Here is a 26,604-nt window from a genome sequence, read left to right as displayed (position 1 = left end):
CACATATTTTTTTCAAAATGTCTCAATACTGCCCCCGAGCCCCAACAGGTTAATTAATGAGTCTTCAATATTCCCAGGTAAGAAGTTTTAAGTTGTAGTTATTATAGGACTATTTCCCTCTATACCATTTGTATTTCATATACCTTTGACTATTGGATGTTCTAATAGGTACTTTAGTATTGCCAGCCTAATCTCGGGAGTTGATAGGCTTGAAGTCATAAACAGCGCAATGCTTGAAGCATTGCGAAGAGCTGTCCAACTCGTGTTATTTCATAGTTTTGATGTCTTCACTATTGTTCTACAATGTGGACAAAAGTAAAAAAAAATTGGAAAAACCTTTGCGCTTCCCTAAGATACAGTACCAGTCAAACATACTAATGTGTTGAGTTTGAATATTAAACTAAACTGTCTGACAGAGAACCTTGAATCAGTAGTCTTTTGCATGAATGCACATTTTAATGTGACAAAGTGAATAAATAGAGGGTGAATTTTCAGTAATGAACTAGATGAGTAACTTCCAACCTAATTGATGGGTATTTTAATTTATTGTACAAAAATGAAAAAGTGTGCAAGTGGATAACATTACAGCACAATAGCCTATAGGAGGAGGAGCCAAAATACGACAGAGGATTTCATCACATTTTAAAATGAGCTGTTGGAACTTTTACTCGATCAACATCAAAATGTTATTTTATATTCACTCACAAATCTGGCATCACAATTTGTGTATATCAGCACAATCGTTATTGTGGCAAAGTTGAAGGAAATGAACAAAGTTTGATTGAAGAAGTGGGAAATATCAACAAGATGTATCCTATATTCATGTGCTCTTTTAGTCTGCAATTTTGTGGTCAGCCAGTGTAGTTTGTTGATGATAGGTTTGTAACCAGGAGCAATACTCTTCCTCAGTGATACTGGGCCTGTATTCAAAAAAACATCTCAGAGTAGGAGACGGATTGCTGATCTAGCATCAGTTTTTCCTTTTAGATCATAATGAATAAGCTTATGGAGGGGTAGGGTTGCAAAGGGTCGGAAACTTTCCGGTAAATTTCCAGAATTGTTCTGGAAATTTTCCATGGGAAGTTAAGCCCGGGAAGATAATTTTGCTTAAATTCATCAAAAAAGGTTCTTTGTGGGATACACATGAAGCAATTCTAGGTTTTGTGGCATATTTTGGTTAAACTATCCCCTATTCAATGGAATTGCAACCCTCTGCATGCACAGTGCATTCTTCCATCACATGTACAGTGCATTCTTCCATCACATGTACAGCTGATTCTCAAGATCTTGCACATTAATGAGGTGCTATTGAGCCCACACTACTACACTGTCTGAGCCAAGGACTACATGCTTTCTGGTAAGGTTTGATTACGGTACTGGGTGGGGTGAATATATTTTGTATGATGATTTTTGTTAGCTAGTAAATAGTAGCCTACTGCAAAGGGCGTTTAAATCATTTCTTACTTGTTAACCTCTCTAGGGTATGTGAGACGAAATCGTCCCACCTACTCAACAGCCAGTGGAATCCCGTGGCGCGATATTCAAATACCTTAGAAATGCTATTACTTCAATTTCTCAAACATATGACTATTTTACACCATTTTAAAGACAAGACTCGTTAATCTAACCACACTGTCCGATTTCAAAAAGGCTTTACAACGAAAGCAAAACATTAGATTATGTCAGCAGAGTACCCAGCCAGAAATAATCAGACACCCATTTTTCAAGCTAGCATATAATGTCACATAAACCCAAACCACAGCTAAATGCAGCACTAAGCTTTGATGATCTTCATCAGATGACACTCCTAGGACATTATGTTATACAATACATGCATGTTTTGTTCAATCAAGTTCATATTTATATCAAAAACCAGCTTTTTACATTAGCATGTGACATTCAGAACTAGCATACCCAAACTTCTGGTGAATTTACTAAATTACTTACGATAGACGTTCACAAAAAACATAACAATTATTTTAAGAATTATAGATACAGAACTCCTTTATGCAATCGCTATGTCTGATTTTTAAAATAGCTTTTCGGCAAATGCACATTTTGCAATATTCTGAGTAGATAGCTCGCCATCACGGGCTAGCTATTTTGACACCCACCAAGTTTGGCACTCACCAAACTCAGATTTACTATAAGAAAAATTGGATTACCTTTGCTGTTCTTCGTCAGAATGCACTCCCAGGACTTCTACTTCAATAACAAATGTTGGTTTGGTTCAAAATAATCCATAGTTATGTTCAAATATCCTCTGTTTTGTTCGTGCGTTCAAGACACTATCCGAAGGGTGACGCACCGGCGCGTATCGTGACAAAAAATGTCTAAATATTCCATTACCGTACTTCGAAGCATGTCAAACGCTGTTTAAAATGCAATTTTTCTCGTAAAAAAGCGATAATATTCCGACCGGGAAACCCTGTTTTCGTTCAAAGACAAAAAATCTAAAATGGACTCTTCTCGTGCACGCGCGCACCAGTCTCATTGTTCTCTGATCGACCACTTACCAAATGCGCTACTGTTTTTCAGCCATGGCCTGCAAAGTCATCATTCAACGTTCTGCCGCCTTCTGAGAGCCTATGGGAGCCGTAGGAAGTGTCACGTTACAGCAGAGATCCTCAGTTTTCAATAAAGAGAGTGTAGAAGGCCAAGAAATGGTCAGAGAGGGATCTTCCTGTAAGGAATCTTCTCAGGTTTTTGCCTGCCATATGAGTTCTGTTATACTCACAGACACCATTCAAACAGTTTTAGAAACTTTAGGGTGTTTTCTATCCAAATTATATGCATATTCTAGTTTCTGGGCAGTAGTAATAACCAGATTAAATCGGGTACGTTTTTTTGTCCGGCCGTGCAAATACTGCCCCCTACCCTAGAGAGGTTAACAATTTTTGCTTGTTTGTATTTGCTACCATGTGGGTTTCCATACATATTTAATTTTAAAAGATTTATCTTACAAAGGACTTTCATCTAACTATTTATCTGTACATGGAAATGTGTGTATATATATATATATATATTATTATTTACAGGAAAATGCCACGGGCACTATCTGTGGAGACATTTCACTGCAGCTAATGTCGTAGGAAAAGCTGTGTACATTTGCAAATACTGTGCCAAATCATATGTGAAGAATCACAACAAGCAACCTTTGACTAAAGTCCCTCTACTTCTATTCGAGGTGAAAATGATGAATCAGACACCTTATCGATAGCTAAAGCTCATGGTCCTCCTGGATCAAAGTTTTTTTTGGCTCAATGGAGGAACGTAGTCAGAGAAATGCTGATGAATGTCTTGCTCGAGCTGTGTGTGCAACTGGTTCACCTCTGATGCCCACAGGCAATGTGTATTGGAAGAGATTTCTGAATGTTCTTCGCCCTGCATACACCCCTCCAACCAGACATGCTTTATCTACTCATTTGCTGGATGCAGAGTTCAATAGAGTTCAAGCGAAGGTCAAGCAAATCATGGAGAAAGCAGACTGTATTGCAATCATCTCTGATGGGTGGTCGAATGTTCGTGGGTAAGGAATAATTAACACATCATCTCCACCCCTCAACCAGTAATCTACAAGAGCACAGACACAAGGGACAACAGACACACCGGTCTCTACATTGCAGATGAGCTGAAAGCAGTCATCAATGACCTTGGACCACAGAAGGTATTTGCACTGGTGACAGACAATGCTGCGATCATGTAGGCTGCTTGGTCTAAAGTGGTGGAGTCCTACCCTCACATCACACCCATTGGCTGTGCTGCTCATGCATTGAATCTGCTCGTCAAGGACATCATGGCACTGAAAACAAAGTATACACTCTACAAGAGAGCCAAGGAAATGGTTAGGTATGTGAAGGGTCATCAAGTTATAGCAGCAATCAACCTCACCAAGCAAAATGAGAAGAATAAGAGCACCACATTGAAGCTGCCCAGCAACACCCGTTGGGGTGGTGTTGGCATCATGTTTGACAGTCTCCTAGAGGGGAAGGAGTCTCTCCAAGAAATGGCCATATCACAGTCTGCCGATATGGACAGCCCCATCAAGAGGACCCTCCTGGATGATGTATTTTGGGAGAGAGTTGTAATCAGCCTGAAACTCCTGAAACCTATAGCAGTAGCCATTCCACGGATTGAGGGAGACAATGCCATCCTGTCTAATGTTCAGACTCTGCTTGCAGATGTAAGAGAAGAAATCCATACTGCCCTGCCCACTTCACTGTTGCTCCAAGCAGAGAAAACTACAGTACTGAAATACATCAAAAAGTGTAAAGACTTGAAGCCCATACACGCAGCAGAGTACATGTTGGACCCCAAGTATGCTGGCAAGAGCATCCTGTGTGGTGTAAAGATCAACAAGGCCTATGGTGTCATCACTACCGTGTCTCGCCACCTTGGCCTGGATGAGGGCAAGGTTCTTGGCACTCTGGTGAAGTTCACTTCCAAGCAAGGGCTTTGGGGTGGAGAAGCAATATGGCAGTCGTGCCAACATATCTCATCAGCCACCTGCTGGAAGGGACTTTGGGAATCTGAGGCTCTTTCCCCTGTTCCCTCCATCATCCTCCAAATCCCACCAACATCAGCCGCCTCGGAGCGCAACTGGTCCTTGTTTGGGAACACACACACCGAAGCACGCAACAGGCTGACCAATACAATGGTTGAGAAATTGGTGGCCATCTGGGCAAATTTGATTATTTTTGAGCCTGACAACAAGCCATCCTCAGCAAGGTTGGACAGTGAAGATGAGGCCTCAGACTCTGATGTTTAAGAGGTGGACATTGAGGAGGTCCAGGGAGAAAACATGGAAGCCTGAGAGAAGACAACCAAAGCTTTACTTTCTAGACTATCATTTTACAGATGTATGTTGAAAACGTTTTTGGGAGATGCGATGGATCATTCAATATTCCCTTTCTTTTGTTGTTCAGTGAAATCATCCCATGTGAAGAGTCAACCCATTTAATTAAAGTTCAATTTGTAACTAAATTGTTTTTATTTCTATTGGAAGGATTTAATTATTTGCAATTGTCTACTTATGATAAGGTAAAACGGTTTATGTTTCTGTCTCCATATGATATGGTAAATATATCCAATGCAAAAAACATCTATGTTTAAATGGTATTAATATTAATTTGCATATATTTCAGTTATTCCCATATTCCTTTTAATTCCCAAGGAAAGTTTCCACCTCTGAATATTCCCCAAAATGTGCAACCCTATGGAGGGGGGACCTGATCCTTGATGTTTTGTGTTTATGGGCCCAGGTCCCCCCTGTCAATTCATTATGATCTAAAAGACAAAACTGATCTTAGATCAGCACTCCTACTCTGTGACGCTTTCTGAATACAGTTGGAATACAGGTTGCAACTTTAGCTTTATACAAAATCAGCTAGTCATGTGTGTGTATCTTGTCTTTTCACAAATAAAGTTCCCTTTATGTCACCCAGGTCTTTCTATATCCAATCCGTTTTTACTTCCAGTAAAAAGGTTGTCTCCGGCCCCTATATCGTCTTTGCAGTTTCTTTTGTCACACTTGACTGACTGCATAAAACTGGGACAGATTGCATGGTGGTAGGTTGCTCTCTCGGATAGTGAGATGCTAGCTAAATTTTGCCTATTAAGCTGATACAGTTTTAGTCTAGATCAATTTTTCCCTTGCTATTTTTTTGTTCCTTTTCTTACGAATCCTCAACTTCCGGCAATGTGGAAAAATAGTATTCAGATCAGTATTTGTGAACATTGTACATTTCATGATGGTCTATGTTTTCTGTGGAAAATAGAGTTTGATCAATGTTCACACTTTGCATTTGCAATAGCCTAGACCTAATTGAAATTACACATTTGCAGTTATACCCCACTACATTTTGAAGCCTGATCTCTCAAATCAGTTCAGTGTGACGGTTTGTAACCAGATATCAGCTGAGTTGCTGCCCATGGTTTCATCTGATCCCACCCCTTACCAACCCTGTGATGAGATCGAATAGGCCTAAACATTTCATTATTAAGGCCTACTGTAGTATACATGCAAAGTATTGCAATTCTGGTTGTTAGGGTCCCTATTATATTTTTGCTGAACACAGTGTGATGTGTGTACATTAAATTATGCGTTGTGTTCCTACCCTGGGTTTTTATGTGTTTTAGGATGAGGATTTCCCTGGGTTTGGGACTGAATACCGGCCGACACTCTCAGCACACAATGTCTCTGAAAGTAAGTAGGCTAATGATGAACAATAATGTGAGATATCAATTGTGCTCAGGAATTCTCACATTTCCTAGCAGAAATATGCAGTAGCCTTCATGTTTGGGATTTATAGCTTTGGTAGCATACCTAATAATATGCTTCAAGTTATTGTCTGACATTGGTCTATTCGTATTAAGACACTTATGTTTCCCTGTCTTGTTTCTAGGCAGGCCTCTCCAATTATCATTATTGAAGCCAGAAAATCCTCCCCCAGCTCCAGAACGTACAGAAAAGCTTGAGAAAAGTGGAGTGAAGGGCTCCAAAGAAGACCCTAAGGTTGGAGAGGGTCAGGAAGAAGAAAACGCTGTGAAACCCAAAATAATTGCCAAACTGGCAGCCCAAAAAATTTCTCCCAGTTCAGGGATTAAATCTAGAGGAAAGCAGGCTTTTGGGACAAAGGCCTCAAAAGGCAAGGGCAGTGCAAAATCAAATGGTTCCAGCAGGAAAAGGGGAAGCAAGGTGGGGGAATCGTCTTTAACAGCCAGAAAGGGGAACAGGCAAGACCAAGCAACAAAGGTGGGAAGGGGAGGCTCAGGGTCCAGCACAGCTCGACCCCAAACCAGCAGAGACAAGCAGGGAAAACTGGTGTGGACCCTGACAGTGGTCAAGGGCAAAGGGAAGGCCTCCAAGAGCAAAGAGGCCGGGGAGGTAACAGCAGACAAAACCGAACCAGACCAATCTGAGCCACAGATGTCTGGGAAGAGAAGAGGATCTCAGCAAGACCAAACAGGCCAAACTGTTGTGGACCCTGACATTGGTCAAGGGCAAAGGGAAGCACCGTCCCCTAAACCTGTGAATAAGCAGCAGCAGCAGAGGAGGAGAGTGTCCAAGGGAACAGGGGAATCCCTTGAGGCTGGAGCTGAGATGGAGCAGAATCCAGCAATGTCCCTGGAAAGAAAGAAACCAGCACCGTATAAGCGCAAGTCCATATTTGGCCACAGGAGGAAGCCCGGGAATGTGCAGAGGCTTAGTACGCCGGAGTCTGTTGTGAAACGCTTTCGTCGTAAGTTTGTCTTCTACACCTACGTGCCAGAGTACCTCCCAGACTCAGTGACGCAGGAGGGAAAGGAGCAGCAGCCGCAGGGGGAGAGCACCAGGACAGAGGGTGAGCCTCTACTGTCTCCTGGAGAGATCGAGCAGGGAGCCAGCAGTAGCCTCTCCTCGCCTGTGGTGAGCGCCAGATCTTCACGTGTCATCAAGGCACCCAAGAGGTTCCTCAATGACGAGATAATATCCTGGCCCAGGGGCTCCCTGAAAAAGAATAGCCAAGGCAAGGTGAAGGAGGAGGATGCCATGAGCCTATCCTTCTATGATTCAGACAATGATGACATTGACCACTTGTCTCAAACTCCAGGTCAAAATGAGTTCAAACCTAAAGTTTCCGGCTCAACTGGTAAAAAAACACTTCAGACCAGCCTGTCTTCATCCCTGTCTGTGAAGGACTCAACGCTCAGCCCAGGCTCATCCCACCTCGAGGTCTACGAGAGACTCAAGAAGCTGACCCTCAGCCTGGCCCAGAAGAAGAAGAAAGGCCTTGGTGCTGCAGAGGGTGAAATGGCAGAAGAAGAAGAAGCCCAGGAAGACTGGAGTTTGACCTCGCCGGTTAGGAAGAGAGGGAGGTCCAAGCTGAAAATGGAGGACCTCAACTCTCCTGGGGTTGTGAGGAAACTGGCTGTGCAGGTCCGTAACGCTGCCGCTGCATCATCTGTGACTCTGGAGGAGGCAGCAAACGACACAGAACATTTCCAAGGTAAGGCATTTTGTGTGCTCAGTTACATACAGTTGAAGTCGGAAGTTTACGTACACTTAGGTTGGAGTCATTAACCTCTATGGGCTAGGTGGGACGCTTGCGTCCCACCTACGTAACAGCCTGTGGCGCGATTTTCAAAACGTTAAAAATCCTATTACTTCAATTTCTCAAACATATGACTATTTTACAGCTATTTAACCTCTATGGGCTAGGTGGGACGCTAGCGTGCCACCCGTGGTGCACTCCATCAACAGCAGGTGCATTTCAAGAGCGGCAAATTTGAATCCAAATAAATGTCAAAATTCAAATTTTTCAAACATACAACTATTTTACACCCTTTGAAAGATAAACATCTCCTTAATCTAACCACGTTTTACGATTTCAAAAAGGTTTTACGGCGAAAGCATAAATTTAGAGTATGTTAGGACAGTACATTTACAAGAGTTGTGTGTAATGTTTTGTCAATTCAAAGACAGGGTCACCAAAACCATAAAACCAGCTAAAATGATGCACTAACCTTTTACAATCTCCATCAGATGACACTCCTAGGACATTATGTTAGACAATGCATGCATTTTTAGTTCTATCAAGTTCATATTTATATCCAAAAACAGCGTTTTACTATGGCATTGATGTTGAGGAAATCGTTTCCCTCCAATAACCGGCAGTCAAGTCAGCGTCACAAATTAAATAATTAAAATTAGAAAACATTGGTAAAATATTATATTGTCATTTAAAGAATTATAGATTTACATCTCTTGAACGCAATCAACTTGCCATAACGAATGTAGTTTTGTTCAAAAAAGCTCATCATTTATGTCCAAAAATCTCCGTCTTGTTAGCACATGATCTAAGCCAGCCGGACTTCTCGTCATGAACGAGGGGAAAAAATATATTTACGTTCGTTCAAACATGTCAAACGTTGTATAGCATAAATCATTAGGGCCTTTTTTAACCAGAACATGAATAATATTCAAGGTGGACGAATGCATACTCTTTTATAACGTATTGGAACGAGGGTACCCAACATGAACTCGCGCGCCAGGTGTCTAATGGGACATCATCGTTCCATGGCTCTTGTTCGGTCAGATCTCCCTCCAGAAGACTCAAAACACTTTGTAAAGGCTGGTGACATCTAGTGGAAGCAATAGGAAGTGCCAAAATATTCCTCAGCCCCTGTGTTTTTCAATGGGATAGGTTTAAAGGCAATACAACACATCAGGTATCCACTTCCTGTCAGAAAATGTCTCAGGGTTTTGCCTGCCAAATGAGTTCTGTTATACTCACAGACACCATTCAAACAGTTTTAGAAAATTTAGGGTGTTTTCTATCCATATGTAATAAGTATATGCATATTCTAGTTACTGGGTAGGAGTGGTAACCAGATTAAATCGGGTATGTTTTTTTATCCAGCCGTGTCAATACTGCCCCCTAGCCCTAACAGGTTAAAGACAAGACTCTCGTTAATCTAACCACACTGTCCGATTTCAAAAAGGCTTTACAACGAAAGCAAAACATTAGATTATGTCAGCAGAGTACCAAGCCAGAAATAATCAGACACCCATTTTTCAAGCCAGCATATAATGTCACCAAAACCCAGAAGACAGCTAAATGCAGCACTCACCTTTGATGATCTTCATCAGATGACAACCCTAGGACATTATGTTATACAATACATGCATGTTTTGTTCAATCAAGTTCATATTTATATCAAAAACCAGCTTTTTACATTAGCATGTGACGTTCAGAACTAGCATACCCCCCGCAAACTTCCGGGGAATTCGCTAACATTTTACTAAATTACTCACGATAAACGTTCACAAAAAGCATAACAATTATTTTAAGAATTATAGATACAGACCTCCTCTATGCACTCGATATGTCCGATTTTAAAATAGCTTTTTGGTGAAAGCACATTTTGCAATATTCTAAGTACATAGCCCAGGCATCACGGGCTCGCTATTTAGACACCCGGCAAGTTTAGCACTCACCATAATCATATTTACTATTATAAAAGTTTCATTACCTTTTGTTGTCTTCGTCAGAATGCACACCCAGGACTGCTACTTCAATAACAAATGTTGGTTTGGTCCAAAATAATCCATCGTTATATCCGAATAGCGGCGTTTTGTTCGTGCGTTCCAGACACTATCCGAAATAGTAAAGAAGTGTCGCGCGCATGGCGCAATTCGTGACAATAAAATTCTAAATATTCCATTACCGTACTTCGAAGCATGTCAACCGCTGTTTAAAATCAATTTTTATGCCATTTTTCTCGTAGAAAAGCGATAATATTCCGACAGGGAATCTCCTTTTCGGCAAACAGAGGAAAAAATCCCAAAGGCGGGGGCGGTCGGGTCACACGCATAAGCCCAGTGTCCCTTGATCGGCCACTTGAGAAAGGCGATAATGTGTTTCAGCCTGGGGCTGGAATGACGACATTCTGTTTTTTCCCGGGCTCTGAGCGCCTATGGACGACGTGGGAAGTGTGACGTTAGAGCAGAGATCCTTAGTAAATGATAGAGATGGAAAAGAAGTTCAAGAAATGGTCAGACAGGCCACTTCCTGTAAAGGAATCTCTCAGGTTTTGACCTGCCATTTGAGTTCTGTTATACTCACAGACACCATTCAAACAGTTTTAGAAAATTTAGGGTGTTTTCTATCCATATGTAATAAGTATATGCATATTCTAGTTACTGGGTAGGAGTGGTAACCAGATTAAATCGGGTATGTTTTTTATCCAGCCGTGTCAATACTGCCCCCTAGCCCTAACAGGTTAAAACTTGTTTATCAACCACTCCACAAATTTCTTTTTGACAAACTATAGTTTGGGCAAGTCGGTTAGGACATCTACTTTGTGCATGACACAAGTAATTTCTCCAACAATTGTTTATAGACAGATTATTTCACTTATAATTCACTGTCACCATTCCAGTGGGTCAGAAGTTTACATACACTAAGTTGACTGTGCCTTTAAAAAGCTTGCAAAATTCCAGAAAATGATGTCATGGCTTTAGAAGCTTCTGACAGGCTAATTGTCATAATTTGAGTCAATTGGAGATGTACCTGTGGATGTATTTCAAGGCCTACCTTCAAACTCAGTGCCTCTTTGCTTGACGACATGGGAAAATCAAAAGAAGTCAGTCAAGACCTCCACAAGTCTGGTTCATCCTTGGGAGCAATTTCCAAACGCCTGAAGGTACCACGTTCATCTGTACAAACAATAGTACGCAAGTATAAACACCATGGGACCACGCAGCTGTCATACCGCTCAGGAAGGAGACGCGTTCTGTCTCCTGGAGATGAACGTGCTTTGGTGTGAAAAGTGCAAATCAAATCCCAGAAAAACAGCAAAGGACCTTGTGAAGATGCTGGAGGAAACGGGTACAAAAGTATCTATATCCATAGTAAAATGAGTCCTATATTGACATAACCTGAAAGGCCGCTCAGAAGGGAAGAAGCTACTGCTCCAAAACCGCCTAAAAAAAGCCAGAGTACAGTTTGCAACTGCACATGGTGACAAAGATCGTACTTTTTGGAGAAATGTCCTCTGGTCTAGAACTGTTTGGCCATAATGACCATCGTTATGTTTGGAGGAAAAAGGGGGAGCTTGCAAGCCGAAGAACACCATCTTAACCATGAAGCACGGTGGTGGCAGCATCATGTTGTGGGGGTGCGTTGCTGCAGGAGGGACTGGTGCACTTCACAAAATAGAAGGCATCATAAGGAAGGACAATTATGTGGATATATTGAAGCAACATCTCAAGACATCAGTTAGGAAGTTAAAGCTTGGTCGCAAATGGGTCTTCCAAATGGACAATGACCACAAGCATACTTCCAAAGTTGTGGCAAAATGGCTTAAGGACAACAAAGTCAAGGTATTGGAGTGGCCATCACAAAGCCCTGACCTCAATCCCGTAGAACATTTATGGGCAGTACTGAAAAAGCGTGTGCGAGCACGGAGGCCTACAAACCTGACTCAGTTACACCAGCTCTAACAGGAGGAATGGGCCAAAATTCACCCAACTTATTGTGGGAAGCTTGTGGAAGGCTACCCAAAACGTTTGACCCAAGTTAAACAATTGAAAGGCAATGCTACCAAATACTAATTGAGTGTATGTAAACTTCTGACCCACTGGGAATGTGATGAAAGAAATAAAAGCTGACATAAATAATTCTCTCTACTATTATTCTGACATTTCACATTCTTAAAATAAAGTGGTGATCCTAACTGACCTAAGACAGGGAATTTTTACTAGGATTAAATGTCAGGAATTGTGAAAAACTGAGGTTAAATGTATTTGGCTAAGGTCTATGTGAACTTCCGACTTCAACTGTGTGTGTGTGTGTGTGTGTGTGTTTATTTATTTATTTATTTATTTATTTATTTATTTATTTGCTTAATGGATATTTAGAAACTGTTTCTTTATTCCAGAAAAGGATTTGGGCTTTTGTGATAAAAGTAGTCGATGTTTTAGTGCATTTAGGAAACCACATATTACTATAGGATTGAGCAGCTTGCCAGAAGGCTCTGGTCAAAAGTAGTGCACTATCCTCCTGTTTCTTGCTTACAAGCAAAAACTAAAGCAGGAAGTACCAGTGACTCGCTTAATACGGAAGTGGTCAGATGACGCGGGTGTTGCGCTACAGGACTGTTTTTCTGTAACAGACTGGCATATGTTCCGGGATTCATCCAGTGGCGTTGAGGAGAATACCACCTCAGTTACCGGCTTCATCAATAAGTGCATTGACAACGTCATCCCCACAGTGACTGTATATACATTTCCTAACCAGGAGCCATGGATTACAGGCAACATCCGCACCAAGCTAAAGGCTAGAGCTGCCAATTTCAAGGAGCGGGACACTAATCCGGACGCTTATAAGAAATCCCGCTATGCCCTCAGACGAACCATCAAACTGGCAAAGCATCAATACAGGACTAAGATTGAATCAGACTACACCACTCGTCGTATGTGGCAGGGCTTGAAAAATATTACAGATTACAAAGTGAAAACCCAGCCGCAAGCTGCCCAGTGACGCGAGCCTACCAGATGAGCAAAATGCGTTATATGCTGGCTTCGAGGAAAGCAACACTGAAGCATGCATGAGAACACCAGCTGTTCCGGATGACTGTGTGATCACGCTCTCCATAGCTGATGTGAGCAAGACCTTTAAACAGGGCAACATTCACAAAGCTGCGGGACCATACGGAATACCAGGATGTGTACTTAAAGCATTGGTGGACCAACGGACAAGTGTCTTCACTGACATTTTCAACCTCTCTCTGACCGAGTCTGTTATATCTACATGTTTCAAACAGACCAACAAAGTCCCTGTGCCCGAGAAAGCGAAGGTAACCTGCCTAAATTATTACTGCCCCGTAGCACTCACGTCAGTAGCCATGAAGTGTTTGAAAGGCTGGTCGTGGCTCACATCAACACCATCATGCCGGAAACCCTAGACCCACTCCAATTCGCATACCAACCCAACAGATCCATAGATGACGCTATCTCTATTGCACTCCACACTGCCCTTTCCCACCTGGACAAAAGGAACACCTATGTCAATCAATCACATTTATTTATAAAGCCCTTCTTACATCAGCTGATGTCACAAAGTGCTGTACAGAAACCCAGCCTAAAAACCCCAACAGCAAGCAATGCAGGTGTAGAAGCACGGTTGCTAGGAAAAACTCCCCTAGAAAGGCCAAAACCTAGGAAGCCGAGAGGCCAGGCTATGAGGAGTGGCCAGTCCTCTTCTGGCTGTGCCGGGTGGAGATTATAGCAGAACATGGCCAAGATGTTCATAGATGACCAGCAGGGTCAGATGATGATGATGATGAGATGAATCACAGTGGGTTGTAGTGGGTGCAACAGGTCAGCACCTCGGGAGTAAATGTCAGTTGGCTTTTCATAGCCGATCATTCAGAGTATCTCTACCTTTCCTGCTGTCTCTAGAGAGTTGAAAACAGCAGGTCTGGGACAAGGTAGCACGTCCGGTGAACAGGTCAGGGTTCCGTAGCAGCACCTATGTGAGAATGCTGTTCATTGACTACAGCTCAGCGTTCAACACCATAGTGCACACAAAGCTCATCACTAAGCTAAGGACCCTGGGACTCAACACCTCCCTCTGCAACTGGATCCTGGACTTCCTGATGGGCGCCCCCAGGTGGTAAGGGTAGGCAACAACACATCTGCCTCGCTGATCTTCAACACTGGGGCCCCTCAGAAGTGCGTTCTTAGTCCCCTCCTGTACTCCCTGTTCACCCACGACTTACGTGGCCAAGCACGACTCCAACACCATCATTAAGTTTGCTGATGACACCACAACAGTGGTAGGCCTGATCGCCGACAACAATGAGACAGCCTATAGGGAGGAGGTCAGAGACCTGGCAGTGTGGTGCCAGGACAACAACCTCTCCCTCAATGTGAGCAAGACAAATGAGCTGATCGTGGACTATAGTAAAAGGAGGGCCGAACAGACCCACATTTAGCATTGGCTGAAGTGGAGTGGGTCGAGAGTTTCAAGTTCCTTGGTGTCCAAATTGCCAACAAACTATCATAGTCAAAACACACCAAGACAGTTGTGACGAGGGCACGACAGCATCTTTTCTCCCTCAGGAGACTGAAAAGATTTGGCATGGGTCCCCAGATCCTCAAGGTTCTACAGCTGCACCATTGAGAGCATCCTGACAGGTTGCATCACTGCCTGCTATGGCAACTGCTCGGCATCTGACCGTAAGGCAGTGCGTACTCCCCAGTACATCATTGGCGCCAAGCTTCCTGACATTATATATATATATATATATATGAGGTGTCAGAAGGCCCCAAAAATTGTCAGACCCAAGTCATAGTCTGTTCTCTCTGCTACCGCACGGCAAGCGGTACCGGTACCCCTGTACATTGACTCGCTACCGGTACCCCCTGTTATATTTCCTCATTATTGTTATGTAATTTTCTTGTTACTTTTTTATTTGTTTAGTAAATATTTTCTTAGCTCTATTTCCTGAACTTCATTGTTGGTTAAGGGCTTGTAAAGTAAGCATTTCACGGTAAGGTCTACACCTGTTGTATTTGGCGCATGTGACAAATACAATTTGATATATAGGGAATATGTTGCCATTTGGGCCACAGGCTGTCTCAAGTTTGACACAGTCAGCCTTGTGGAAGTTAGTGACAGTTGACTGATTCTTCTCCCCAGGGGCAGAGTCCACTCCTGAAGGAGTTTACGAAGGGGTGAGCCAGGCTAATGGGGGTGATGATGGGGTGGTGGTGGAACAGGGGGGCACCAGCCATCGTATCAACCTCACCGGCACCAACAAGAGGATGTTCCATCTGCTGAAGAGGGCCAAGGTTCAGCTCATTAAGATCGACCAGCTGAAGAGAGCCAAGCTGCAGCTGGTGAAGATTGACCAGCAAAGACCGATGAAGTCATCACAGGTCAGAATCGGTGACCTTGATTGACCCTGGCTGCATCCCAAATGGCACACCCTTCCCTATGGTGTGCCCTAGGGGGTTTGGTCAAAAGTAGTGCACAACATAGGGAATAGGGTTCCATTTTGGACGCAGTCATTGATTAACCCTGAATTAGCAGGGTTGTTGGTAACAGTTGAATGTAGGCTTACAGTGTGTGAATTTGGCATAGATTTGTTGGATTAAAACCAATTTCAATTATTAGGCGGTTTTATTAATATATTTTCACTTTTATACCCTTGTTTCTTTCAGCTCCTGTCTGGATCTGTAAAACTCAGTCCCAGAGATTTAAGAGTTGGAGGGGGGAGGAGGATAGGAAGCTCTGCTCAGGTGAGCCCATGTTTCCTGACCCTGGCTGTGTTTGTGTTTATTTCTTTGTCCGTTTCCATCTCTCTTTTTTCCGCTCTGTTTTTAGATTTTGTGGTTTAATATTTATGTATTGTTGATGTTTATAGTACAGTGTTTTGTTAGTGGCCTGTCTAGGGTTTCTCTTGAATTAGGCTTAGGCCATTTGTGGGGTGGCTGCATTTTGGTGTCTGTCTTTAGGGTAGAGTTTCATTATAATAGTTTAATTCATGACCGTGTTCCCCACATAATCCTGTTCCCATAGGACCAGCTCCTTGGTGGTCCACGCATCAAGCATGTCTGTCGGGCAGCAGCGGTGGCATTGGGGCAACCCCGTGCCATGGTGCCTGACGATATCCCCAGGCTTAGCGCTCTGCCCCTCCATGAGAGAGAGGGCATCACCACCTCACCAGCTGTAGAAGGTAACCTTTATGTTTATGAAGCACGCTGCTAAGAACGGTACTTTACCACTTGTTTTCTTTTTCTGATGTTTAGCTTTCTGTCGATTTCAGGTATGTGACCTTAGCTCAGTCACCTATGTTTACAAATAATTTTTTGATCTCTTTCCCACGCTCTCTCATGCTCTCTCTCTTTGTTTTTAGACATTGCTGATGACCCCTCTGATCAGGAAATCGAGAGCACTCAGGAGCACAAGACGACAAGACAGAAGCACAAGTACAGCAAGCAGCGCAAGTTAAAGCGGAACTATAACGAGGTTGGTCCTGGGGGTCGTGCCACCCGCTGTGGGTCCTGCCAGGGCTGCCTCCATGAGGGCGACTGCGGCAACTGCTTCAACTGCCTGGACAAGCCCAAGTTTGGAGGGCCCAACACCAGACGCCAGTGCTGTGTGTAAGTGCTCCTACTTTTCATCCACTATTATTCATCTACTCATGGACAAACGCACACTGTATTTTTACTTTCTAATTTCAGCTGTGGTTGTCTTGTGAACAAATTGAACATGGTACCCATTTTAAAATGAAAAATATTTCCCTGTGCCACCAGGTTAAAGCGATGTGTTCGGATTGAGGCGAGGAAAGTAAAGCGTGGCATCAAGCCATTCACAGGTTTGTAGGTGTTATGTTTAATACATCTGTATTTATATCATTTTACATTTTTGTCATTTAGCAGACTCTTGTCCAGAGCATCTTACAATTAGTGCATTCATCTTAAGATAGCTAGGTGAGATGACAACATCACAATCGTATCAAGTACATTTTTCAGCAAAGTATTTGTCAGCAAAGTCAGTGCTATTAGGACAAGCCAAGTGCCTTTTTTGTGGATGGGGGCTCTTTAAAAAAAAAAAAGTCATGTACTCTTCAAAGAGGCAGGGTTTCAGATGGTTTCGGAAGATTGGCAGGGACACCGCTGTCCTGACTTTAAGGGGAAGCGTGTTCCACCATTGGGGTGCTAGGAATTAGAAGAGCTTTGACTGGGCTGAGCGGGAGCTGCCCTGCTATAGGTGGAGGAACGGAGTGCATGGGTTGGGATGTAGGGTTTGAGCATAGCCTGAAGATAAGGAGGGCCAGTTCCCCTTGCTGCTACATTGGCAAGCACCATGGTCTTGAAGACGATGCGAGCTTCAACTGGAAGCCAGTGGATCAATTACTAATGACTACAAGCCACTTGTGTGTTTTTGCTGTTACTACCAATTACATTGACACTGTTAACTGAAAACCACACGAACACGGTGGTCTGCCTCATGGCCCAAATATTCAGCCAATGATTTCAGTGTTACCATTGGGCTTCAATTTGTTGTGCAGTCCTTTCGAGGCGGCGGCGCAGGTCATCAGCCAATGTCTTTAAGTCCAATGATGACGACGGGTCGGTGTCCTGGGAGGAGGGAGAGGCAGAGGAGGGGTTGGACCCGGCAACCCCTGGAGACTGCCTGAGCCCTTCCACCAGAAAGCAGCCAAGGCGGAACGTGACACCTCGCTCCTACAGCAGCCTGCTGAAGTCCGACTCGGACGAAGACACGGGCGGAGAAGCAGCAGTCAAGAGTCCTGTAAAGAATCCTGTCGCACCAAGCAACCAAGGTAATGCCGTACACAGGGATAGGAGCCTTAGTGTATGATGAAAATATAGGTCAATGCATATTCGTGCCTCTCCTTTTGAGTTGCACCACAACACGATCCATTGAACTCCATCTTTGAAATGGAGTGATTTGACAGGTAGAGTTGGATTTATAGCCATTAGCCACGAAGATCAGAAGAAAAGGGGTGGATGTTAGAGACAATAGTGATTTGAGATTGAGGATGACAGTGTTTGAGGATAGAAGTGCAGGTCAGAAATGCCTAAATACCATTGAGTGGTTTCAGGGTATTGGTTTGAGAGTTTGTTATTCATGTTTTAAAACCCATTTGCTCTTTGACTGATGCTGCTCCCTCTGATCTCCTAGCTCCAGAGGAGGGCCCAGTGCCCAGTGAAGTTGTAAGGCACCGCAGACCTGGGCCACCCAAAGGACTGCTGGGCCGACGCAGAGCCGACAAGGTAATTACCCGTAGAACTGTCTCTGCCTGACATTACTCACCCACATTAAATCAAAATTACTACTATTAGATTAACTGATCAGTCTCTCACACTCTAACCTCATCCTCTGTATGCAGGAGTGAGCAGCTCCAATAACCACTTCCATCAAAATTCAGAATCAAATGTGCACTGTTTATTTTCTAGTGTTGTCCCCTTCTTTTTGGTGCTGAAGCTTAAAATGTTGTGTTAGTGTTATAATACAAGTCTGATGTTGGGAAAAGCTTATGCCCTTTCACATTAATCGCCGACGCATGCATTATACCTTCATTCAAAAACCTATGGATCCTCTGCAATCTTGATGAATCTTTCTGGAATTGAATCGTCTGGAATCCAAAGATGCCGTGACTCAATGTTTCTTTTGACAGGCATGATCTCGCTCACTCTCACACACTCACAGTTAACTACTGTGGGTAATGGGTCCTCTTTCTTTCTGGTTTGACTTGGCATGCTTTAACAATGATTAGCTTATCTAACCCTCTCTTAACTCCTCTCCTTCACTTCTCCTATCTACACTTTTCTCTCAAAGCCAAAGGTAGTTTGGTGGCTCGTCTCTTTCCTCTACCTTGCTGCCGCTACCTGCCACCTAGCATGTGACCGTGGTCATGCTGTAACGCTGGTCCCCCTCTTTGGCTTAAGCATTCCCCCCCTTCACATGCACAGGGGAGCAACTCAGAGGAGCACCATCCAGGGCTGCTGGTCACAGAGAGCCACATAACAAGGAGCCCCAGCGAGCCCTGCCCACCCAGGATCCCACCGTTGCGGTTACAGTGGCGGCTGCAGGTGCAGCTGCAACGATTGCCCCCATGTGTGGTGCAGTCGGTCATGCAGGAGGAGGAGGAGGAGGAGGAGGAGCCAGAGGAGAAGGAGTCTTCACAGGAAGAGGAGGAGACTATTGTTAAAGAGGCGGTGCTGCAACATAATCCCAGAATTGATCCCCACTATGTCCTTCGTTCCCAGAGTGCCGCAGAACACACACCAACTAACATCCTCGCCACGCTAGTCAACGGACTCCCCCAAAAGGGCCACTTGAAGACCGGGACGCACAGGATCCGCGTAGACTTTAAGGTGAGGGTCTCTCTCATTCAGATTATTTTATTAGCTTGAAATACCATTTGTAAATATTGCCAAAGCAGTATAGTGGTATAGCATTTCATGAAATACAGTACAGTACTTGCTCTCTATCTCCCTCCCATACAAACATTCATTAAGTCACACTATTATTGTGTTTCTTTCTCTCTCCTTTCTCCCAGGAGGACTGTGCCGTCCAGAACGTGTGGTTGATGGGCGGTCTGAGTATCCTCACCTCCATCCCAGTCACCCCTCATCCTGTCTGCCTGCTCTGTGCCAGCAAAGGACACCATGAGGTAACCATGGAAATGCATTTACAGAATATTCTGTGCCTGTATTTGCCATATTATCGTTAGAATAATTACATTTCATTGTAGATAAGTATTACTGTTTTGAGGAAAACTAGGAAGCACACAGGAGGCTGCGTAGGCTTACTGAAGAGCTACCCTGGGTTATCTGGAAAACAGTAGGTTTAGTGCAATATGTGTTCTCCTGATGCTGACTGCCTTCTGCCTTACCACCTCCGCTCAGATGATCTACTGCCAGGTGTGCTGCGAGCCCTTCCACAGCTTCTGCCTCTGGCCGGAAGAGCGCCCCCAGGAGGAGAACAAAGAGAACTGGTGCTGCCGCCGCTGCAAGTTCTGCCATGTGTGCGGCCGCAAGCACAAGAACAACAAGGTGTGCATGTCAGCAGGATCCTCAAAAGTGAACTGAGATTTGGTAGTGTTTTCACCCCAACTTTCACATTTTAAATGTACTGTTTCTTCCTATAGCCTGTGTTGCAGTGCAGGAGGTGTCAGAACTGCTACCACCCCTCCTGTCTGGGACCCACCTACCCAAAGCCCATCAACTGTAACATGCCCTGGGTAAGTACCAGGAATGTATTATATATATTTCTGTTTAACTTTTTCTTCTCTCTGATCCCCATTCTGATTTACCACCATATTTTTAACTGCACTGTGGGTTAATACCATACAACGCAAGTTTATCGTCCAATTTGCACCGGAAATGTGTAGTTTTGCTCTCTGTTGTTATTCTCCCCCCCCCCCCCGACACCACACATACACAAACCCGACGCTCAAATCAACACAGGGTAAGCCACAGCAGAGCAGTTTTTCGGGATGAAGTACTTGCTCAAGGGCACAACAATGGTGGATATGCTAGTAATGATCTGAAACAGCAACCCTCAGTTCTCAGCCAATTCAGTTCCCATTTTTCTTTGACCTAACCTGGACTTGAACCAGCGACCTTCCGGTTACTTGTCCATCTCTCTAACCTTTGGGCTACCTGCCCCCGTCCCAGGTGTGTATGACGTGTATCCGGTGTAAGAGCTGTGGAGTGACCCCAGGGAAGACCTGGGACATGGCCTGGAACCACGAGCAGGACCTCTGTCCCGACTGCAGCACCCTCCACCTCAAAGGTAGGACCTCAGCGAAACATTACAATCTGTGTATTACTAGTAAGACGTAATGTGGTATTAACCAGAATATTACAGATGAGACAAAAATGTTCACCTGGCCCTTTAAGGGCAGGATGTTACCATGATAACGTGACTTGTTCGTGCCTCTGAGATTGAGTCTGGCTAGTAGAAGCGCTGTCTTCTCTTCCCTAGCAGTTGAAACTCAAACATTGAAAAACAACCTAGCTTGTGAACAAAACATTGTCCATTTCCAAGAAACACTCCATTAGACTTTCATTTCAAATAAATTAGAACAACTTTTATGCCTGTGCACAGCGTTTCTAAAAATGAATCTTTCACTTAGCTCTTCACGTGCGCACAGCCCCCAGCCAGGCAGGGTTGCAGTGCGAGGTGGGATAGGCGATATAGGATTCGTAGTCCTTTGACTTTGTGCGATAATTTTACCAGCTATGGAAAAAATATATATAATAATCACCTAGCAGCATTTATTTTACTATAAATGTGATCATACTGGACTCGTTTTTATTCACAAATGTGTCCTGAAATGCTTGCGCTGTCGAGCCCTGACCAGCCGCCAACATGGCTGGTGATATAGACATCTTACCCGCCAATGACAAAATCGACACGCAGGTGGTGGGTGTTCATTTCATGCCCTGAAGGTATAGACAAACTCCAGGAACAGTCGAAGAAGAGAGGGATGAGAGCAGTTGTACAGCTGATACTTTGTCAGGACCTTCTTGTCATGTTATGTATTTGTTTAATTTTCCCATTGATTACTGTAGTACATCTGATTTGTTTTACAAGGGAACTTCTGCACCATCTGCTCCAAGTGCTACGAGGAGAAGGACCACAACAGCCAGATGATGGAGTGCTCCAGGTGTAGCCACTGGGTACATTCTAAATGTGAAGGGCTCTCTGGTGAGTGGGACTACTAGTTCAGCTTTAAAACTGTCTTTATCAAGGGGATGTATAGCAGGGGTGGCCAACACTCATCAGAGGGTTTCTGGTTGGTATGCAGGCTTTTGCTTCAGGCCTACACACACACACCTGATCCAGCTATCACACACACCTGATCCAGAATCAGGTGTGTTAGAGATAAGGGCTGGAACAAAATCCTGCACGAGGGTAGCTCTCCAGGCAAATGGGTGACCACCGCTGTTAACAGTATGTAGCGGAAGATGCCACCTCAATCAAAATATAGGCCCTAACTTGAGGGATCAGAACAACTATCTCACTATAAATCCACTCCATGACATTGAAATTCTTCCTCTCTTCTGTCTGTCAGATGACCTGTATGAGATCATGTCCAGCCTGTCAGAGAGCGTAGTGTACTCCTGTACACCCTGCAGCCAATCACAGCCCAGCTCCTGGAAGGATGAGCTGAAGGACAGGCTGAGGGCGGGGCTAGAGAAGGTGCTGGCCAACCTCCTTTCTGACTCCTCTGCCCAGCACCTGATCACCTGCAGGGAGGTACGGACTGCCTCCATCACAGTAGAGACATCAAGTAGTCACGAGTCAGACATACTCTTTCTCTCTCACTTTCGCAACATGGTTTTGCTCTGTATCCAAAAACAACTAAAATGTTTAGACTGTCTTATCTATTGTATATCCCTCAACACTGACCCTCTGACAGCAGTCTCCATGTACTATGCTGTTTTTTCCCCTGTAGTGTGAGGAATCCACAGAACCAGATGCTTTCAGGGACAAACACCAGCCCATCTGCGACCTACATGCCGTGGGTCAAAAATTTGAAGCGCGCCAGTACACTTCACTGGTGAGATACCTCAGTCCTTTTTAAACATTTGAATTATGCCACATGAAAACTATTTAGACCTAGAGGTTGTCGATTTTGCTCTCAGGGCATCAATATTCTACTCTTTTCAGACCACATTCTGGTCACTTTCTACAGTCAGTGCCTTCAGAAAGTATTTCCCTTGACTTTTTCCACATTTTGTTGTTACAGCGTGAATTTAAAATATATTAAATAGAGCTTTTGTTTCACTAATCTACACACAATACCACATAATGTCAAAGTGGAATTTTGTTTGTAGAAAACTCTAGAAATGATTAAAGAATTAAAAGCTGAAATGTTTCGAGTCAATAAGTATTGACTTTGTTATTGCAAGCCAAAATAAGTTCAGGAGTAAAAATGTGCTTAACAAATCACATAAGTTGCATGGACTCATTCCGTGTTCAATAATAGTGGTTAACATGGTTTTACCCCACACATCTGTAAGGTCTCTCAATCGAGTAGTGAATTTAAAGCACAGATTCAACCACAAAGACCAGGGTTAGGTTTTAAATTAACCGAGTAAAAACTCAGACGATTGTTAAAGCTCAAACCAAGTTTTTTCCCCCAAAGGGTCAGACAGCTGATCAGACAAAGACATGTTTCCACCAGCACAAGTATATATACCCCAATTTGGGTGCCGTCTCCTCCTTCCCTCTAAACATTACCTCTTTATTGCTAGGCAGGAAGTTAAGTGGTGCGGGCAGTAAACTGTTCCTTCTCCCTTAATCTGACCTGACATCAGCCCCCATTCCTCACTAATCCATATCTCTCCATCCTTATCAGTGACTGACTGAAATCATGTGATTGCCTTTCCTTTTTTCAGTACATTCCAAGCTTAATTGCCTCCACCATATACATTCCTCCTACAGATAACCATTCATTTCTGGTGTAGAAACCACACTATGGCACTCTTCATTTCCATAGGATACCTGATGATAAACAATATTTCAAGTTTAGGAGTCAGAACGCGTCAGTAGTTTTTTTCAATACCTCGCAAAATAGGGCACCGATTTGTAGATGTGTAAAAAAAAAAAAAAAAAGCACACGCTGAATTTCAAGTAAAATTATATTTGTCACATGCCCCGAATACAACCAGTGTAGACCTTACTGTGAAATGCTTACTTATGAGCCCTTAATCAACAATGCAGAGTAAAAAAACGATAGGAAAAATACTACCAATAAAATAACGAGGCGATATGCGAGGGGTACCGGTACCGAGTTAATTTGCAGGAGTACGATTTAGTCGAGGCACTTGAGATAATATGTACATGTAGGTAGGGGTAAAGTAACTATGCATACATAATAGAGTAGCAGCAGCGTGTTTGAAGGAATGCGTGTGTGCATCCGCTTCATCTGAACACTTCTGTATTGAGCGCGTCACTGGTACTCTTGTAAGCAGGAATCAGGAGGATGTGACTTGCTGGAATATATTAGGTAAAAAGGATTTCAGTTTTCTTGCATTCAAGTCCCCTGGCACTAGGAGCACTGCCTCTGGATGAGCATTTTCTTATTTGCTTATGACTTTATACAGCTCGTTGAGTGTGGTCTTAGTGCCAGCATCAGTTTGTGGTGGTAAATGACAGGGATTTGGGCTTGGTCCGGTAAGAGCAGTATATCGTTCACGTCCGACTCTTTAAATAAAAAAATCATCATCCTGTTCGAGGTGAGAAATCGCTGTTCTGATGTCCAGAAGCTCTTTTCGGTTATAGGAAACGATGGTGGAAACATTATTATTCCTAACTCTGTTACCGGAGAGGAAGGAAACTGCTCAGGGATTTCGCCATGAGGCCAATGGTGACTTTAAAACAAAGTTTAATGGCTGTGATAGAACTGAGGATGGATCACCAACATTGTAGTTACTTCACAATAACCTGAATGACAAAGTGAAAAGAAGGAAACCTGTATAGAATACAAATATTCCAAAACATGCATCCTGTTTGCAACACTAAAGTAATACTGCAAAAAAGATTGCATAGAAATGAACTTTTTGTCCTGAATACAAAGCGTTTTGTTTGGGGCAAATCCAACACATCACTGAGTACTACTCTTCATATTTTCAAGCTTGGTGGTGGCTGCATCATGTTATGGGCTTGTCATCGGTGTTGGACTAGGGTAAAAATAAACTGAGTACAGCTATAAGCGCAGGCAAAATCCTAGAAGAAAACCTGGTTCATAAAACACAAGGCCAAATCTACGCTGAAGTTGCTTACCAAGGCGACTTTGAATGTTCATGCGTGGCCTAGTTAGTTTTGACTTAAATCGGCTTGAAAATCTATGGCAAGACTTGAAAATGGTTGTTTAGCAGTGATCAGAAATCAACTTTTTAAAATAATGATGGGCAAGTATTGTACAATCCAGGTGTGCAAAGCTCTTAGAGACTTACCCCAAAAGACAACGCTGTAATTGCCGCCAAAGATGCTACTACAAAGTATTGACTGGGGGGTGTGTATATTTATGTAAATTGGATATTTCTGTATTTCCTTTTCAATGAATTTGCTAACATTTATAAAAAAAAACGTTTTTACTTGGTATTGTGGGTGAAAATAATTATATATTTTAGCCATTTTGAATTCAGACTAAACAACGATGTGGAATAAGTCACATTGTTGTTATAGTCTGAAGGCACTGTCTACATTTTGGTCATTTAGCAGATGCTCTTATAGCTCATATAGACGCTCTAATAGTACAGGAAATTGAATCGTATGTGTTGTGATAATTGCATTGTTTGCTCTATAACCTGGTAATTCATATGCCTTGCGACTGATATATAGGCCTAAAGGCCGAGACAATAAGAAGACAGTGGCAGAATCGCACCTTTTTGTTTTATCACAAAACCGTATAGCAACCTCTGTCCACAAAGCATATTGCATGTACAGTAGCAGACAGTTACATGATCTACAGCATGGTCAAGCAAGTTAATATTTTCGGACCACTAAGCAACTATTGATTTAGAACACAGAGAGTTACCGTAAGTCGCAAAGAAAACAGGAGCTGCCTCCACTATTCCAGCACCATTTCAACTTCAACATTTCAACATCATCAAATCACCTCTGCTTAGTCTAATACACTGACAGCTAAAAGTTGGCCCAAAAATATTTTGTCAATCAACGTAAGCTGTGGCTGTCGATGGTTCTGACTTTTTATGTGTGCATGTTCGTGCAAGTAGAAAAAACATGACTCGCTCTACTTCTAGAGAAATGCCAATGCCATCCTCCTCTTTCATGTTGAAGAAATGGTCTAACTCTGTCATACAGTACACACTTTTTAATTTTTTGTTGTCCTAGTCTACCTGGCTAAAATGCTTGCTCGCTAGCCTAACTTCAATTCATGGGCAACGTTAGCTAGTTAACATTAACCTTCTACATCTAGCTACATATTGAACTTCCAGCCTCTCAGGCCAGGGACACAACAATAAATTAGTTAATGGTTGGATCAGAATCGCCGTTATAGTCATTGGCCAGTACGGAGAATTAAGTAAAACCACACATCCAAATCCCTGTTTCCATCCATGGCTAATTTAGGAAAGGGCACATTTTAGCTAAGTGACGTATGCTCTCAATGGGATTTGATAGGATGCCAAATCCAAGCTGGCTTCCCTTGACACTTATTTTTGTTGGTGCGCCAGGACCATTCACAGTTCCGCTCGCTCAGTTTAGCTGAATGCTGATTGGCAATTTATTTTAATTTAAAAAAAAAAAAATTGCCAAGGGAGGTCAGATGCTCGCTGGCTTCCCTTGCCTTGAATGCTACGGGCGGTAACAATGTCATACTGGTTTGGACCAGACAGCATCAGAAAGATGGCCTACACGTAGAGAGACAGAAGGGCGCTGTTTCCCGCGCTCTGATGCTTTTTCCTGTGAAATACATTCAGTCTCTTGCGAATTGAAGAAACATTATGAAACACAGAGACTAAATATATATATTTTTTGTTTGTTGATTGGGCCATTTTTGGGGGGAAGCCTGGCTTACCTTGGCATCCATGAATACTCACCA

At 43.3% G+C, this 26,604-nt stretch overlaps 1 protein-coding gene across 2 annotated transcripts in view; it reads left to right on the top strand.

Annotated features, from left to right (window-relative positions):
• The window catches only part of LOC106588247 (histone-lysine N-methyltransferase 2B), a 73,700-nt gene that overhangs the window by 13,793 nt on the left and 33,303 nt on the right, over positions 1-26,604 (top strand). Inside the window, exons 2-18 of one of the 2 annotated variants that reach the window (XM_082970334.1) lie at positions 6,139-6,205; positions 6,405-7,988; positions 15,189-15,427; positions 15,713-15,790; positions 16,071-16,227; positions 16,408-16,654; positions 16,808-16,869; positions 17,566-17,838; positions 18,201-18,292; positions 19,289-19,396; positions 19,582-19,695; positions 19,931-20,077; positions 20,173-20,265; positions 20,702-20,819; positions 21,624-21,737; positions 22,105-22,289; positions 22,489-22,593. In XM_082970334.1, coding sequence (XP_082826460.1) covers positions 6,139-6,205; positions 6,405-7,988; positions 15,189-15,427; positions 15,713-15,790; positions 16,071-16,227; positions 16,408-16,654; positions 16,808-16,869; positions 17,566-17,838; positions 18,201-18,292; positions 19,289-19,396; positions 19,582-19,695; positions 19,931-20,077; positions 20,173-20,265; positions 20,702-20,819; positions 21,624-21,737; positions 22,105-22,289; positions 22,489-22,593 — 3,783 coding nt within the window. Of the gene's footprint in view, positions 1-6,138; positions 6,206-6,404; positions 7,989-15,188; positions 15,428-15,712; positions 15,791-16,070; positions 16,228-16,407; positions 16,655-16,807; positions 16,870-17,565; positions 17,839-18,200; positions 18,293-18,991; positions 19,397-19,581; positions 19,696-19,930; positions 20,078-20,172; positions 20,266-20,701; positions 20,820-21,623; positions 21,738-22,104; positions 22,290-22,488; positions 22,594-26,604 lie in introns of both variants that reach the window. The other variant, XM_014177065.3, reaches the window with a different exon arrangement.

This window comes from Salmo salar, chromosome 27 (assembly GCF_965601325.2).
Source record: "Salmo salar chromosome 27, fSalSal1, whole genome shotgun sequence".
Taxonomy (NCBI): domain Eukaryota; kingdom Metazoa; phylum Chordata; class Actinopteri; order Salmoniformes; family Salmonidae; genus Salmo; species Salmo salar.
Note: the sequence above shows the minus strand (reverse complement) of the source record. Positions and strands in the feature narration are given on the sequence as shown.